Source organism: Candida theae (assembly GCF_024610275.1).
Source record: "Candida theae strain CBS 12239 chromosome Unknown scaffold41, whole genome shotgun sequence".
Lineage (NCBI taxonomy): Eukaryota > Fungi > Ascomycota > Pichiomycetes > Serinales > Debaryomycetaceae > Lodderomyces > Lodderomyces theae.
Window position 1 is genome coordinate 43,421 of NW_026261384.1, and position 16,938 is coordinate 60,358.

General features: G+C 42.3%; 7 protein-coding genes across 7 annotated transcripts; 3 read left to right on the plus strand and 4 right to left on the minus strand. All coding sequences in view use genetic code 12, as the record gives it.

The window, feature by feature from the left end:
- Window positions 1-56: 56 nt before the first annotated feature.
- On the minus strand, window positions 57-2,099 carry KGF57_001414 (tetratricopeptide repeat protein; the record flags this gene model as incomplete). Its single annotated transcript, XM_051750617.1, has 1 exon — window positions 57-2,099. One exon carries the CDS (start codon window positions 2,097-2,099, stop codon window positions 57-59), a length of 2,043 nt encoding a protein of 680 aa, XP_051610073.1.
- A 207-nt stretch (window positions 2,100-2,306) lies between these two features.
- Window positions 2,307-4,922, minus strand: PKH3 (protein kinase; the record flags this gene model as incomplete). Its single annotated transcript, XM_051750618.1, has 1 exon — window positions 2,307-4,922. One exon carries the CDS (start codon window positions 4,920-4,922, stop codon window positions 2,307-2,309), a length of 2,616 nt encoding a protein of 871 aa, XP_051610074.1.
- Window positions 4,923-5,172: 250 nt separating this feature from the next.
- On the plus strand, window positions 5,173-7,485 carry KGF57_001416 (metalloendopeptidase; the record flags this gene model as incomplete). Its single annotated transcript, XM_051750619.1, has 1 exon — window positions 5,173-7,485. The coding sequence occupies one exon, from the start codon at window positions 5,173-5,175 to the stop codon at window positions 7,483-7,485; it is 2,313 nt and encodes a 770-aa protein (XP_051610075.1).
- Window positions 7,486-9,061: 1,576 nt separating this feature from the next.
- On the plus strand, window positions 9,062-10,792 carry GNP1 (amino acid transporter; the record flags this gene model as incomplete). The annotated part of the gene is made up of 1 exon (XM_051750620.1): window positions 9,062-10,792. The coding sequence occupies one exon, from the start codon at window positions 9,062-9,064 to the stop codon at window positions 10,790-10,792; it is 1,731 nt and encodes a 576-aa protein (XP_051610076.1).
- Window positions 10,793-11,007: 215 nt separating this feature from the next.
- Window positions 11,008-12,393, plus strand: KGF57_001418 (putative serine--tRNA ligase; the record flags this gene model as incomplete). Its single annotated transcript, XM_051750621.1, has 1 exon — window positions 11,008-12,393. One exon carries the CDS (start codon window positions 11,008-11,010, stop codon window positions 12,391-12,393), a length of 1,386 nt encoding a protein of 461 aa, XP_051610077.1.
- A 41-nt stretch (window positions 12,394-12,434) lies between these two features.
- KGF57_001419 (uncharacterized protein) lies at window positions 12,435-13,466 on the minus strand (the record flags this gene model as incomplete). The annotated part of the gene is made up of 1 exon (XM_051750622.1): window positions 12,435-13,466. The coding sequence occupies one exon, from the start codon at window positions 13,464-13,466 to the stop codon at window positions 12,435-12,437; it is 1,032 nt and encodes a 343-aa protein (XP_051610078.1).
- A 109-nt stretch (window positions 13,467-13,575) lies between these two features.
- Window positions 13,576-16,809, minus strand: SRO77 (putative Rab GTPase-binding protein; the record flags this gene model as incomplete). The annotated part of the gene is made up of 1 exon (XM_051750624.1): window positions 13,576-16,809. The coding sequence occupies one exon, from the start codon at window positions 16,807-16,809 to the stop codon at window positions 13,576-13,578; it is 3,234 nt and encodes a 1,077-aa protein (XP_051610079.1).
- Between the last annotated feature and the right edge of the window lie 129 nt (window positions 16,810-16,938).

Sequence of the window (16,938 nt, forward strand, 5' to 3'; positions counted from 1 at the left end):
CACGGGATTGTACATTAATATCAAGCTAAAACTGGACATTATTGTTGTAGATACACTTAGTCTAACTCTTCCTCTTGTAATTCTGATTCAAACTGCTGGTCGCTTGAAGACTCTTGACTTCCAGATCCAGGCTCGGTATTATTGACATTTCTTGTGTCTGACGACAGTGCATTTTGTCTTTGAGCACCTGCCGGCTGTTGAGTGTTGAAATGATTTGGTTGGTTGTCACCGTCGCTTCCACTGTTGTTCCTATTGGACACTTCAACTCCATTGACAAAAACTGCTGCGTTTCCATTACCTTGCGTAAACCTTTCGAAGCTACTTAGTATACCCGGACTTAAAACATTGCGTAATGCGTCAGGTAGAATGTTTGCAAACCCTGGCTGTTCGTTGGGCCTTGGATTTGTGTTTCCGTTAGTTCCACGTATATTGTTAGTTGTTGTATTGTTTGGAGCACCACCAGTATCTCCTCCTGGACCTCCTTCAGCTCGAGGGGGTTGTCGTGAGCCTTGTCGTCCCCCAGGTCCAGATGCATCACCTTCAGTAAAGTCCCCTATCATATCTCTAAGGCTACTGAGTGGCCAAGCTTCAGAGTTGACGGGACCAAAAACCCCAACATCGGGACTTCCACCCCTATTGTTATCTCCAGCGCGAGGGTTACGATTGAAGTTTGCGTGAGGAGGCGCTTCCACTTGGGTGATGGTCGCCGTCTCCATTCCGTTTCTAGCGAGAATATTTTGCGTGGCTTCCGGGGTCAAAATGTTTGGATGACTCTCATTGAATCTTTGGGAAAGGTCTCTCAAAGACGAGTCACGGAATAAGGGAGTGTAGGTGAAACAATCGCGATCATCTTCGGGACCAACAGCCCTAAGTCGAGCAAGCAATTTCCTCACATCACTTATGACGGCTTTGATTTTATCATCGGGAGCATTTTGTTGGTATGCTCTCTTCTCAGTCAAAGCAATTGCCGAGCTCAATCTTTGAACAAATTGGGGCAAGACTGTTTTCAACCTCAAGTCCCTGTATTCATCTGCCATAACAGATTCTTTGATTGGAAAGTTATTGGGCAACACTTCTCCCACATACGTTTTCAAAGCAGTATCGTAGCATTCTAGAGCGAGCAATCCATTTCCCATATACATGTGGCAATAGCCCAACTGAGTCCATGCTGGAGTAAATGCACGGTCTAAGAAAATAGCAGTGTTCAAGTCGTCTATAGCTTCGGGAACACAGTTGAGACCAATGAATGCGATGGCCCTGTTTGTGTAGATCTGTGGTACATCAGCATATGCAAATGGTGAGGCAAGTAGCAACGCCTCAGTGTAGACTTTGATGGCTTGTGCGTAACTTTGAAAGGCCATCAAGTTATTTCCTTTTTCGCGTAATTCATTTACTAAATTTTGGGTTCGTTCAATTGCTTCCTCCAACCCCGATGCTAGCATGTTCAAAACCGAAACAAATTTAGATCGAAAAGCTTGAACAAATGCCTGGTATGGCACATCCAGCTCATTATATTTACGGAAAACTCGAAAGACAACTTCAGTAAGTCGCTCAATCCCTTGGCCCATCCTATCATTTATGTCTTTGAGGTGATGTAGCGCATATAGGAGCAAGTCTTTTGAGATTCCCTCACCGCTTCTTTGAAAGTCTGGGTTCTCTTCTATAACACGCGAAAGCAACTCAAAAATTTTTGATCTGGTGCGTTTGCTGGTTTCTGCCAATGCATACAGACAGGAATGCTTTAGTGAATCAATCAATTCAACTGTGTTTAGCTTTGGGAACTCGTTTTCACTTGGTGGGTGCTGACTATTCAACACGCGCTCAATAATTTGAATACTGGACTTGTTCCGAAATTTTTCGGCGTTGGAGACGGCAACATCTTTCTTCTTATCCTCATTTAACGTTTGTTTCATAATCACATCCGTTATAAAACCCAAAGCCGTTTCGAGTTCTTGTTTGTCAAGTTCATGCACCCCATCCAACACGAATTTTCCAGCTTTAACATCCTGCGAAATCTGTTGCCAAAACACTCCAAACCCTTGCACCAAATAAAAGTCGAGGGCGTGTGTATTAACATCATCAAAGCTTGTACTCTTCATTGTGATGGCGTAGTCGTGGACGCTTAGATTTTGAACTTTTGGGTGTGATCCTTCTTGCGATCATTTTTTTCTTCTTCTTCTTCTTTTACTTCGGAGAGAGTCGATTCGCGCACGTGAATATCAAATACATACTCTTTAGTCAGTGGTTTTTTTTTTTTTTTTTTCTTTTTTGGTTACTTGCTATTTATCTATAAAGTATCTATTCCATCACTTTTGACGAGCAGCCGCTGCTGCTGCACGCGCGAAATTGGTTGCTGGATTAGTCGATGACGCTGAGCGCAAAGAAGGCAGATTGCTTGCTTTACGTTTGACTTCCTTTTTAGGCTTTTTTCCACTCCCCTTCTTGCTTTTGATATCAGTATTTTTTTTGACTACCGTTCCATTAGAGACGCCAGATACCAGAGCAGAAACACCATTGGCATTGCTGTGCTCGCCAGGCGAGACTGTTGAAGTTTCTCGTGCAATCAATAGACAATCAATCCATCCATGTCCTTTGCCAATTGATGATTCTTTGCCAGACTTGTCCACTACCTTGATAATCTCCGGTTCAGAATATCTGCTAGAAATTTGCTGAAGGAAGTACAAGTCCCCATTTTCTTTGACAACCTCGATTATCAAATACCCTAAAGGGCCACTACTCTGCTCTTCCTCGTCGGCTTCGAACTCATAATCGTACATAAAGTAATCTCCCCCACTGTTTGCCTTCAAGTCAACTAGCATCACCTCTAAGGTGGAATCAACAAGGAAAATTCTGGCCATGTTGGTGACAAACGTGAGCACCAACTTTGAATTCTCTTTTAAAACTTGCGCGTGTTCGGTGACAATCTTTTCCAACACACTGTCGTCAAGAGTTTCATAGTTCAACGACAAGGATGATTTGGGGAGTTGCATTCTTTTCAAAAGATCCATTTTGAGAATTTTCTCATTGGATGCAAGTAAACTAGACACCTCGTGTAGTTTAAGTACTGTTTGCTTCTGTGAACTCCTTTGGGAAGATGTGGCATTTTCTGAACGAGTACTGGATACTGGCGTGGTATTCGGTTTGGCTTGCGAATTGCTCCGCTTTGCAAAAGCAGCAGCAGCAGCAGCCGCATCGGGAGAAGCCTTGGGAGCTACAGGGGCATAAGGAGTAATTCCTTCTGTTATTCCTGATGTATCTTGTTTACTGACTGAGCCCATCTTCGGGGATTGAGACAGAGCAGTTGTAGTTCTCGAAGCTGAGGGCATATTTTGGAAAGCTGTGTTTGCTCGAATATTAGGCTTTCCACGTGGCTGGGACTTGGGTTGCGGTTGCGGTTGCAGTTGCGGTTGCAATTGCAGACCTTGCAAATGTCTAGACGTACCTTCACCTTGCAATTGCGGTGGTTGTGGCGGTGGTTGTGGCGGTGTGGCCAATGGGGTACGATTGTTATTGACGGGTGTAGAAAAAACAGGTTGGTTCACTTGTGTAAGTGGTGCTGCTGTGTGTGGCACCTCACGCCTTTTAGGAGGCAGAACACTTGGCAAAAATTGGTGAGTCACATCTGAAATACCATTTGACGATGTATTTTTTCTTATGGCCGTTGGAGGTTTAAAAGCTTTCTTTGCTCCTATCGTGGGTAAAAAGCCCAAGTCGGACGCATTGATCTGAGATTGTAAATGGTGGTACGAATTGGATTTGTTCATCTCTCTGTTTGCTCCATTTTTAAGCTTGGGGACAATTGGTTGGGATATACTTTCTGTGCCAAAATAGCTTTCAAGTTTGGGCACCTTCCTGTGCCACAAATATTTGGGATCACTCCAATCAACATCGCTAAACCACCGGAACGACATTATATCGGGAATGGCGGGTCTAGCAGAAGGATCTGCCACCAATATTCGCTCGATAATTTCCGTGACCTCCCTAGGAAGTGGTTTGGGAGATTTATATGAATACTGAAGATCAATGATCTTTTGGAATGTCAAGTACTCAGTATTACCTTTGAATGGTGGTGAGCCGTTGAAGAGCTGGTAAAGAATGCAGCCTATGGCCCATATATCAGACTCGAAGCCGCAAATGTTGTCTTTTAATAATTCCGGGGAAACGTACTCTGCAGTTCCAACAAAAGAGCCAAACCTCTCTTTAGGCACTTGTCCTGGAGTATCAACATCTGCATTGAAAGAATTATAGTCAATCTTCTCTCCGTCTTCTTCACCTCCCCCCAAGAGTTTGGCAGCTCCAAAGTCGGTGATTTTCAAATTGAAATCATGACCTACTAAGATGTTTTCCGGCTTGAGATCTCTATGTATTACCCCCTTCAGATGAATGAATTTTACTGCATCAATAATTTGACACATATAAAATTTCGACACAGGCTCAGACAAAGAACCTAGTTTTCTTATGATGGATAAAAGCTCACCATACTCGGCAAAATCCAAAACAAAAAACAAACTTGACTCATCTTGGAAGGTGTAGTACAATTGCACAATACCAGGGTGTTGGTGTCCCAATCTGTGAAGGGTGGTCTTCTCGATGTTGACATACTTGATTTTACCTTCCTTCACAATGTGTCTTTTCGACAACACTTTGATGGCGTATGTTTTCTTCAGTAGCTTGTCCATTGCTGAGTAAACAGTCGAGTAAGACCCTTCACCAATCATCGATCCAAATTGGTAATCACGAACAGATCTTTTTTTCATATTGGGAGCTTGCGATTGTGGAAGCGGCTGTTTTATTGCCGCGGGACTCGAGTTCAGAATATGGGATTGAGACAACTGTTTCGCCAAGTGACTTGGCAAGTCGTTGTTAAGCTGCTGCACAGTGGATTGGCTCGGCTGAGATGGTGCGTTTGGTCTATAGGACATAGCTTATGCATCGAAAGGAGAAGGAGACTTTAGTAATTATGAGCAGTAGTTGATTTGTGTTGATCTGTCAGCTTGTTTTTCTTTTCTCATTTTTTTTTTTTTCTTCCCTTTCCAGGTTTTATAAGCCTTGCGCTAGTTTACCGGAAAGGAAGGGTTTTACACGATAGAAAAGGCGCATTTAGAGTGTTTGGCAAATCTAGGGATAGCAAGTCAAGCTGTATATCAATTTATCGAGCGCGGTGTTGTCGTCATGAGAGCTCCACCTGTTTTCCTACGATATGGGTGGCGATCCAGAAGCCAGTATACCTCAATAGGAAGGCGGCCATTTTCGAGTGCTAAGCCAATTTGGCAGGTGGCACATAAAGACGACTTGGCCAAGATATTTGACGACCAAGCATATTTCGAGGACTTCAACAACACCTCTTCTTATAAACTTCCGTTTTCATTCAAAAAACAGGAGACCGGCTTATTCAAAAATGAGATGTTATCAAGTCCACTGGGGTTGGTAGAGTTCTCAAAGCAATCTTTGGTGGATGCCAAATCATTAGTCGAGGAAATGCTCAACAATACCTCCGATGAAGGTAAATTAAACTATATAAAGAAGTTAGATCAGCTATCCGACATACTTTGCCGAGTGATTGATGTTGCCGAATTTATCAGAATTGTACATCCCAGCGCCAAATGGGCGAACGCAGCTCAAAAGACTCATGAGATCCTTTTCGAATACATGAATCAACTAAATACCAACGTGGAGCTATATACGACTTTGATTGATGTGTTAAACGATTCCGTGATTGCATCGAAGTTGACCGAGGAGGAGATAAAAGTGGGGGAGTATTTGAAGCAGGACTTTGAGAGATCGGGTATCCACATGGACCCCGAAACAAGAAACAATTTTGTTGCCATTACACAAGAGATTTCCTTACTCGGGTCTCATTTCAACAATGAAATCAATGCGCTGGATTCGTCCTGGTGTGCGATCACAACTCAAGATTTGGAAAGTATAGAAGATCAACACATTAAAAAAGAGATTCTTTTGCTTCAGTCAAAATACAAAGGTGAAAAGATTGCCAACGAGTATTATGTTCCGTTATTCGCACGTATTCCCTACGCCATATTAACAAAGTGTACATCAAGCGAGTTGAGGAAAAAGGTATGGGTGGCGTTGCACAACTCCTCTTTGGAGCTGATAAGCATACTCGATAGGTTTGTTGCATACCGAGCATTGTTGTCACAGATGTTGGGGTATAAGTCGTATGCTCATTATCAACTAGAGCATAAAATGGCAAAGTCACCAGAAAATGTTGTGGCGTTCTTGAAAAACATACAAAACTCGTTGAAGAGTAGTACAGTTTTGGACGAGTTGAAGCTTTTGAATTCATTTAATGATGAGAAGAATGTCCAAAAGGATGACGACTTGTTGTTGGACGAGATTAAGCCATGGGATCGTGATTTGTTAGTGTCGAGGATGCAAAAACACAAGCAACAGGATATCGCTGTGCAAACAAAGATTTCAGAGTATTTTTCAGTGGGAACTGTTATTTCAGGATTGAGCAAATTGTTTGAAAAATTGTACAATGTTTCCTTTGTTCCCGAAGCTACCTCACTGGGAGAGGTATGGCAGTCGAACCAGGTGAGGAAGTTGAAAGTCATTGACAATGGAAGCAACCAGATATTGGGGTACTTGTACCTTGATTTCTGGTCACAAAAGGTTATGCCTTCGCATTTCACGATTACTTGTCTGCGAAGACTACACCCATGGGAGAATATATCTGAATACAAAAAAAAAGTACAGCTCGATCAGGATTACCAGCTTCCCGTCATTTCATTGGTTTGTAATTTTAGGGACAGTTTTCAAAAGGGCCCCACACTACTCTCACTTGATCAAGTCGATACCATATTCCACGAAATGGGACATGCAATGCACTCAATGATCGGACGTACAGAGTTGCACAACTTGTCGGGAACTAGATGCGCCACGGACTTTGTTGAAATTCCTTCTGTGTTGATGGAATCATTTAGCAAAGATTTGCGAGTCTTGGCAAAGATAGGGAGACATTACCAGTCGGGGGAGCCAATCTCCGAAAGTTTGCTACAGCAAGCACATCATGATAAAAACACTCTTTCGGCGTGCGAAACGTTTATGCAAAGCAAAATGGCTACGTTGGACCAGAGATTGCACAGTCCCGAGATGGTTGGCAAGTTAGCATCTGGGTTGAGCGCAATCAACTCGACAGAGATTTATCATTCAGTTGAGCAAGATTTAAGGGTATTTGCTGATAAGTGGTCAACTTGGCATGGAAAATTTCCACATTTATTTTCCTACGGTGCTGTGTATTATCTGTACTTGCTCGATCGAGCCATTGCGGAAAAGCTTTGGAAAGGTTTGTTTGACAAGGATCCATGGAGTCACGAAGCCGGAATCAAGTACAAGGAAAGTGTATTGAAGTGGGGTGGAACGAAGGACCCGTGGCTTTGTCTTGCTGATGCGTTGGGGACAGAGGAGTTGAAGGAAGGAAATTCCAACGCCATGGAGTTGATTGGGCAAAATGCTTCTTTGTAATGATTCGTGTAAATAGATTGTATATAACTGAAGAGGGGGAACAGCAGATCAAAGTGTTCAATTATAGCGAGAATGTAGCAGTCTAGGACTTGCGCTTGGTACTTTTAATTACGTCATTGGCCCGAAACAAACGTTTCCGGGTGAAATGAAACTTAGCAGCAGCTCCGGTTATGAGCATCTCTTGCGAGGTAACTCCGAGACCAGTCCCCCGTATCATTGAGAAAGGCCGTTAAGTGAACTCACAGCTTACATTTGCGGAGTTTAGGTTCTGTTTTTTTTTTTGTTGGTTCTTGTACGGCATATCAAAGAAGTTTACAATATTACACAAACTCAATACTCTTCTATCAAAATGCCCTTTACAATTTTTCTGAATAAAGAAGAAAAATTTTTTGACCCTTTTTTTTGTGTGTAAGATGATTTTCCACGAAAATGCCTTCGTTCGCCTTGCATGGTTCTCCAATTACATTCAACACACAGCTTAAAAAGAGAGGAGATAAGCGTTTGTGTGAAATTTGTCTCCTTTGTCCTCGTAAGACAATCAGCACCCACCTTATCCCATACTGTGGATACTTTTTCCGCAAAACTCTTAACTAGACCCACGAGACCAATCAACAAGAAGCTTCAGAAGGAAGCAGCAGTTAACACTGATGAAGCTATCTTTGTTTCTACGGTGTTTATTTTAAGTGTAGTGGCATAATCAGAGAACGAGCATTGGCATCCAGAGTAGGTATCGCGTTAAATTGAAACAGTCGTGTAAGCTACGGAGCGTACTCGTCCTATCAATGCACATACTTATTCCTGGGTACCTAACAACGCAGTGGTCCATCCATACCACAGATAAGATATCGCTAGTTTTTCCTCTCATCTCTTGCCCACACTTTCAAACAGGCTTAGCTCACACCAAAAAAATTTTGAAATAGGCAACAATATATCAAATACAATCCTCAGACTCCGCAACTGGAGCTCAGTTTGACTCCGATGCATCATCTTCTCTTTGAAATACAACCCCACACACCATAGGTGGTTGCAAACCGCTACTTTTTGTAGGAGTCGGCCCCGCTCCCACTCCAAAACCAGCGCCCTAATGAACTGATTGTCCGAGTCCTGCACAAAAGTCTAAAAATTTCTTTTTTTTTTATTGTTTCTGTATCCGGCTTTGTGTAATTGTTGTCAACTTTTCTCTTTCTCTTTCCCAACTGGCGTTTTGCCCTTTTTTTTTCTTTTTGTTTTTTCATTTTTTTTTTTTTTTTTTTTTTTTTTTTTTTTTTTTTTTTTTTTTTTTTTTTTTGTCTTTTTTTTTGCAATTAAGATGATCTTTTGGAGGTCTGATAACATTTGTGTACGCTACTACGTACATCAAGTCTGCAGTTGTAAAACTTTCGATTACTAACAATCAAAAAAAAATTTCCTCTCTTTGACCATTCTGCAAGTTTATAAATCATTTTTAATCCGCTGAGTCAGTCCCACAACTCAAAAGGCGTGGTTTATTTATTTTGAGATCGTATTCTATTACAATCGTGCTTCAAAGATTGTGTTATAACTAGTTCAGCTTGTAATAGCATTCACCACATTTACAATGGCTCCCATCGAAAAATTAACGCCGCTGGCGCTGGCAGTACCCAAGAACGAGGATTACAATGATTCCGTTGACTCTCCATACATGATTGAGGTTGCTGATGAAGGTGCTTCCAAGTTCACTAGATTCAAGGATTCTTTTAGGCGAAAGCAGGTGGATGAATCTCAAAAGGATGAGATTGGGCGTCAGATGTCGAAAGCCATCAGTCCGCGTCATTTGATACTCATGGCTCTTGTTACAGGTATTGGGACCGGTCTTTTAGTTGGTTCAGGACAAGTATTGCACAAGTCTGGACCTTTGTTTCTTGTACTTGGTTTTGCAATTGTCGGTTCGTATTTGTATCCAACTTTGCAAGCTGCTGGTGAATTGGCTGTTAACTATTCCGATTTATCTGGTGGATACAACAATTATCCCAGAAGATTCATTGATGAATCCGTTGCATTTGCTGTCACTTGGAATTATTGCATTCAATGGTTGTCGGTCATTTCTATCGAATTGGTGACTGCTGCGATTACTATCTCGTATTGGAACACAACCGTCAATGCAGACGTCTGGGTCACAATATTCTATGTATTCATTGTGGTGGTTAACTTTATTGGAGCTTCGGGCTATGGTGAAGCTGAGTTTATAATCGGGTCTTGCAAGATTATGATGATTGTTGGATTTATCATCATGGGTATAGTTGTCAATGTTGGTGGAGGTCCAGAACATGAATTTATTGGAGGAAGATATTGGAGAGACCCTGGCTACTATACCAACTTTAAGGGGTTATGTTCGGTCTTTGTCACTGGTAGTTTTGCATTTGGTCAAACGGAATTTGTGGCCTTGAGTGCTAGTGAACAATCGAATCCAAGAAAAGCCATTCCCGTTGCAACTAAGTTGGTTGCATATCGTATTGTGATTATTATGCTTGGTAGTTTGACCATTGTTGGTTTGCTTGTTCCTTACACTTCTGACAGATTGATGGGCTCTGGTGGAGGTGGTTCACATGCATCACCTTATGTTTTGGCTGCAGCATTGCACGGAGTCAACGCAGTGCCCTCCATTATCAATGCCGTTATCTTAATGTCAGTCACTTCTGTTGCATCATCTGCGTTGTATTCATCTTCAAGGACATTGCAATCATTATCAGAACAAGGGTTTGCTCCAAAGTGGTTCAACTACATTGATAGAAGTGGTAGACCGTTGCGTGCGTTGGGTGTATGTGCCTTTTTCGGATTGTTTTCGTACATTGCAGCTTACAAGAAGCAAGAGACTGTTTTCAATTGGTTGCTTGCTATTTCTGGTTTATCACAAATCTTTACCTGGGGTGCAATTTGTATCTCTCACGTACGTTTCAGGGCTGCGTTGAAGTACAACAATATCTCGACCGATTCTTTGGGATACGTGGCCAATACTGGTGTTATTGGATCATACTATGCCATTATTTGGTACTGCTTGGTCTTGATTGCCCAATTCTGGATTGCATTATACCCAAAAGGTGAAGGTAAGCCTAATGTGACTTCGTTTTTCCAAAATTACCTTGGTGTTATTGTGTTGTTGTTCTTTTACATCTGCCACAAGTTATGGACGCGTAATTTGTCCTTCTATGTTCCGCTTGCAGATATTGATATCAACAAGGATAGAACTTTATTCGACCAAGAGTTGTTGGAGATTGAAAAGGAAGAAGAACGGGAAAGATGGAAAAAGGCGCCATTTTATAAAAAGGTTTTGCAATTACTATTCTTCTAAACGTGGCGATATAGATGCTTCCCTTTGTAGTTATGACTGGTTATGAGCTTTATAAATTGTAAATGAAGCGGGATATAAGTACATTGTACTCAGTTGTAGCAAAGGTGTGGTGGATGAAGGATGAAGCAAAAAATAATAATAATAAAAACAAAAAAAAAAAAGAATACAAATTATCAACTTCAGTTAGATCTATATACAAAAGTGTTTGACAACCGATGTTTCTTTGCCCACTACGCCGGCCACTACGGTTTACCAGTACTTCTACTAAAAACACGTCAACTCTTCTCAGAGCCCAGTTGGATTTGAATGACATTGTACAGAGCCCTCAAGAATATAAACAATCCATCTCTAGACGTCGACTACCTGAGAGTTTGATTGAAAATGTCGATTTTATTGTTGACATGAGACATGCCCAATCAGCAAATTATTCCAAGCTCAATGCATTGAAGAGGCAGAGGACGGAATTGGCAGAACAATTGCAAAAGAAGGCCCCGAACTTTGCCTTGGTCAAGTCCCAATTGCAGGACTTGAAACCTTTGATAAAATCATTGGAAAAAGAAGTCAAGGAGGTACAAGAGGAAATATATAGCAAAGCAGAGGCATTACCTAATTTGCTTGACCCTACTGTTCCTGAAAGTGAGACTGAAGAAGAATTGGTGCGGTATGTAAACACATCGAGTCATGAAGTTGACAAGTTTACTACTGGCCCTGACCTTCGCAGAGATCACAAAACCATTGGCGAAGGCTTTGGATTGTTTGATTTTGCGACCGCTTCGAGGGTATCAGGACCTTCGTGGTATTATTTATTAGGTGATGGGGCATTGCTCGAACAAGCATTGGTGCAATATGCTCTAGCAAAAGCTCGGCAACATGGGTACAAAATGGTTGTTCCACCTTCAATTGTAAAGTCTGAAATTGTACATGCCTGTGGGTTCAAACCCAACGATCAGAGTAATGAGAAACAAATCTACCAAATCGAGGACGAGCCCAGGTCATTGACAGGAACTGCTGAAATCCCATTGGGCGCGCTTCATTCCTCGACTATTTTCCCATCAGGAACCAAGTTCCCCATCAAGTACGCAGGTGTTTCAAGATCGTACCGAGCAGAAGCTGGAGCCAGTGGCAAGGATACCAAAGGGTTGTACAGAGTCCATGAATTCACCAAAGTAGAACTATTTCACTTCACAACGTTGGACAAAGCCAAAAATGAGCTTGAAGGTATCAAAGATTTTCAACTTCAGATTATAGAGGAGTTGGGGTTGAAAGCCCGTTTGCTAAACATGCCAACATCGGACTTGGGATCACCAGCTATGAAAAAGTATGATATTGAAGCTTGGATGCCAGGGAGAGGTTCTTGGGGCGAGGTGACTAGTTGTTCAAATTGTGGAGACTACCAATCAAGAAGACTTGGTATCCGCTTCAATGGGGAGGATAGCAAAGTCGAACATGTTGCTACGCTAAATGGAACCTGTATGGCGGTACCAAGAGTAATTGTCGCGCTAATTGAACAAAATTATGATGTAGAGAGGGATGCCATACGAATTCCAAAAGTGTTGCAGCCGTTCATGGGTGGGAGGTACATCATAGCCAGACATGAATAGTCTGTGTATTGCTTGTATATATATATATATATATATATATGCTAATCTTTATCAGAGCTGTTCGCAAGCTCTACTGGTGTGCTAACTATTCGCTTGCCATTTGAAATCGTGTTGTTCTCTTCAATCATTCGTAAGTTGGTGTTGTGGAACCTCTTTAAATTCTGAATACTTGGTGAAGGTAGATTGGAAACCTGCTCAGCTTGAACTGTGTCCGCTAGAGTTGCGAATTTTTGCAGAAGAAGCTTATACTGGTCATACTTTTGAGTATACTTTTCCACAAGACACTCGTAATTGCGCTCGAGAGTCTGGATTTTCTTCTCCAACTCATGGACTTTTGATTCGCCAGAAACAATCTCTACGGATTTAGGGTCACTATTCTTCTGATCATGTAAAATTTGCTCAATCGAGGCCAACTTTGCTAATATTTGACTATTGGTGAATTGCGTTTCCTGTTTTAGCTCATTGACTGGGGTCAACTCTTGTCTCAAACTTTCTTTCAACTCGCTACTCGACTGTGAGAGCTCCTTCATCTTCTCTGATATGGCTGCGATGTTCAACGTCTTGATAGATTCCGATATGTGGTTAAATTGTTCCTCAAGAATTCTTTTACTCAATCTGTCATCTTTTACAAAAGCGGTGAACTTTTCTAGTTCCGCTCTAAGCTGCACATCGGTGCCCCCAAAATATGGCTGTATCGCATCCTTAATCTTGGCAAGCTCATCCTCTTTCAAGGAGATTTGTCTCATTTTCAACTCCTCCAATGCTTTAATGATTAAGCTCATGTCAGCCTTCGTTGCATTTCCTTCCGTGACCACTTCATTCGAGTACTCTACGATGTTCTTCAAAAGCTTATTCAAATTCTCATTATTGCTCTTCAGCCGGGAGTAAAGCTGATCCAAGTCAACGTTGGTCTGCTTGGTCGAGGTTTCTATCCTGTGTAATTGCTGCAGTAATTCATTGTGACTTTCGTGAATCAAGTCGAAATGCTTGTCCAAGTTGGGTGTACTATTGATTGAATGCTGTTTCTGTGATGACCCCAAGGTGTTGGTAACGTCCTGCAATCGGTTTTCCATGATACTTTCCTGCCTCCGTGACGGTCTCTACAATAAAGTTTGGTTTACGCGTTATTATTTGTTTACGTTACACTTTTTTGTGACATTGTTTTTTTTCTCTAAAGTCTATTCAAAACCCAAACTTACTTTGCAATGCAGAGGAGTAAAATGACTTTTTTTGATCTTCATAGCCTTCTTGGAATGTTTGACTAGCACTGGTTGCATAATCATTGAAAGTTTCCTCGGCTGTTTGCAACCCGTTCTGTAATGATCTCATAAACCCTTGTGATCCAAATCCTCCTGCACCTTGACCAGCTTTTCGCACCGGCTCCTCATAATCCTTTTCTCTGGGAGCTTTGGCATTGTAGCCACCGTAATTTGCTTGCGGGTTGGCTTCAGGGCTGACGTTATGAGCCAAAGTTGACTCCTCCCTTCTTGGCTCTTTCCTGTGAGGGCCGGCAATGAGCATTGCCAAGTCTTCAACGGAGCTATAGTTGATTTGGCCCTTGACCCACAGTAAGGCGCTGGCTGATGGTCTCGGTGGGATTACGGCATTGGGGTTAAACAACTTATCGGTTTCACTACTGTCCTTTGATTTCGTCTTTTCAAAAGCAACAATGTAAACAGACTCTGTTTCCGACTTTCTTACGAAAATTTCACCAGAGGGCAACAAATCGGAGTCAAGTGCATGTTTCGATTCCAATGATTCTTGGACCGCGGTATAAGTCTCTTTTGGTAATTTTATATTGGCAATATCGTGCAATGATGGTAGAGAGAGCAATTTGATGAATCCTGTTTTGACAAGCACAGCCAAGACGATCCCTTTATCTTTATAATGTACCACATTTGCCCTCAAGCACACATCGTCAACCACCTTATGGGCAAGTTTTGTTTTTGGTGGGGTGATGACTCTGATGTCTCTGTCAGATACTGTGAGAATGTACCCGGGTATTGGTACACCAGTTGCCAATTGGTTAAACTTCTTTTCGTCAGCAACGGCTGATGATCCAAACTGTGCATCAATCGGTATTAATTGCAGAAGTTTCGAAGCTTCTGCATCACCACCATCAGCAGTACGATAGTTGAGGTGTGCAGTTTTATTGGCAAACTCAACTTGAAATCCTCCGTTACCTACTGGGGTGATCTTGTAGAATAGTAAGTTACCTCCACAATTTGTTCCCACATTTAATACTAGTGAAGAGTATCCATCCATGCCAAACTCCATTATGGAAAATTCGAGTACTGTGGGATAACAGTTTCCAGTGACTGAGACTAAGTTGTCCTTCACACTGGGGAGATTGAAGATCACCGCTGGACCCCTTGAAATGTCACAGACAACTAATCTTCCCGACTTGTAACCAATGGCAGCAAATCCAGCATCACTCATTTTAAGAACTGAAATTTGTTCTGATGGATCAAGTCTCAACAAGTACAAAGGCAAGAAAGAAGCTGACGTTGCAACGGACCCCGAAATTCTACTGCTAATATCAACAAGCAGAGCACTTCCATTTCCATGGTGAATGGGACAGTCGCTGTAATCCTTTGAGGCGCTAATTCCCGCATTTTTCACATTTGGTGTTTTACCAAACTTGCAAATCACAACTTCACCTGAAGCCAAGCCAACAATAAGCTGACGCGTTTGAAAGGAACATGACACTTCCACCACTTTAAGATTGGCTGGATTGTGGTAGTCGTACAAAGTGGATCTCAATGCGACTTGAACAATCCCTTCACCACCCAGTTGCTCGCCTTTGGTAATATCTATGAATCGCACCAACCCATTCTCGTGACCGGTTATCATTATATTCCGGAACCCTTCGTTATATCCAAGAGGTCGGGACAGTCTCGCCAAGGGCATTGGTGCCCCTCCATAAAGTAATGGTTTCACTTTGGAGCTTACACCTTGAGATGCTCTAGTGGACATAATGCCGTACCAATCAACTCGAGGGACAGCTTGGACGTCACAATAGCTTAAGGGCGGCACAATTAATGATAGTGAGGTGGGGAGGATAGTATTGCCTAGATCGCCGCTACCTTGACCCCCTCCGCCTGCTTTATCCGAAAAAGAAACCACGTACAATCTACCCAAGTTTGACAATAGTAGTAAAAATGCAGGGTTATGGCCATCGTGGAAGTACGGAGAGCCTGTTTCGGTCACTGGTTGAATTGTAGTGATCACTTCTTTGACTGTTCCATCCACATCATCTTCGTTCAAATAAAAGTTTATTGGGATTTTCCGTTGACCACCTTGAGGATTGGCGTAGAACAACCCTTGCTTTTCATGCGATGTCATTGAGTATTTCAACGTATATCCAAAGTCCAATACCGATATCGTATTGGTGGCATCGGCGTCACCGCCACTGACTAATAGTTTCGTCTCCTCTGGGTCCTCGCTGCACACCCACTTAACCTGTTCGATGGGGTTGAAAACTTCCGGAACTTCCAAGTATGCTCCAGGTCTGTGGAGCTGTGTTTCGTACAATGTCCTTGCCTCCAAAAGAACTCCCCCTTCCAAGTCCCAAAATGCAATAGTATTGTCATTGTGGACAGTCACTGCATGCAACCCATTTGGATGAAAATGTGCTTCTTTGATCATTGGTGTGATCGACTTCAGGGACCCAAACAATTTTTTCTTTCCTCCGGTTGCTATGTGATTTGAGTACTGAAACCCTTTGTGATCCTTTGACAATGTATATGTCAAGGTGCTTTTGATCTGGCCAGTGGTCAAGGAGTACAAAATGGCGCACTGGTTATACGCAACCAACAAGGTTCCAATGTCACGAGGGTGCCATTCAATTGAGACAACAGGGGACAACTTTTCCTTTGGCATGACTTTTTTTTGCAAGTTATCGATTCGAAAAGGAGTTAAGTTGGTTCTATCAATGTCATAAAATATCAAACTGCCGTTTGAAAGTCCAAATATGGCCCAGTCCAAGGACGGATCGGTTTCCATTGCGGTAACTGTTCCAGGGAAGGAAAACGATGGGAAAGCAATTTTTGAATGCAAGGAAAGTATGGTGAGTCCCGAACTGGGCGAGGAGCAAAGTAAATAGACACCCTTGACGAATTGAAGCGATACAATGGGATGTTTGATCTTGAATTCAAAAACCACCTCGACATTAACTTGACCATAGACGCGGACATCATTGCTCTTCGTAGCAATCGCAAGCAACGACTGGACGGGGTCATAGGCTATAGCAGTTATGGAGTCCTTTGGCACCCCAATTTGGTTGATCTTCTCAACGTCTATTTTCTTTGCATTGATCTCTTCTGGGGACAAGTTTTTTGCCCCTTTTGTTTTCAATGTGTTTGAGATGGAGTTAAGCGATAGTGGAGCTTTTCTAGATTTGAGTTTTGAAAACATCCTTGTGCAGAGTTGCGAGGAGCGAGGGGGGGGTGTTGGCAACAAGTCCGGTGCTGTCGGGGTTTGTTTTGTTAAAGGAAAAGGATGTTTTTACAGCCTCGTTGTTTTTTGGCATATAAATACACGTGA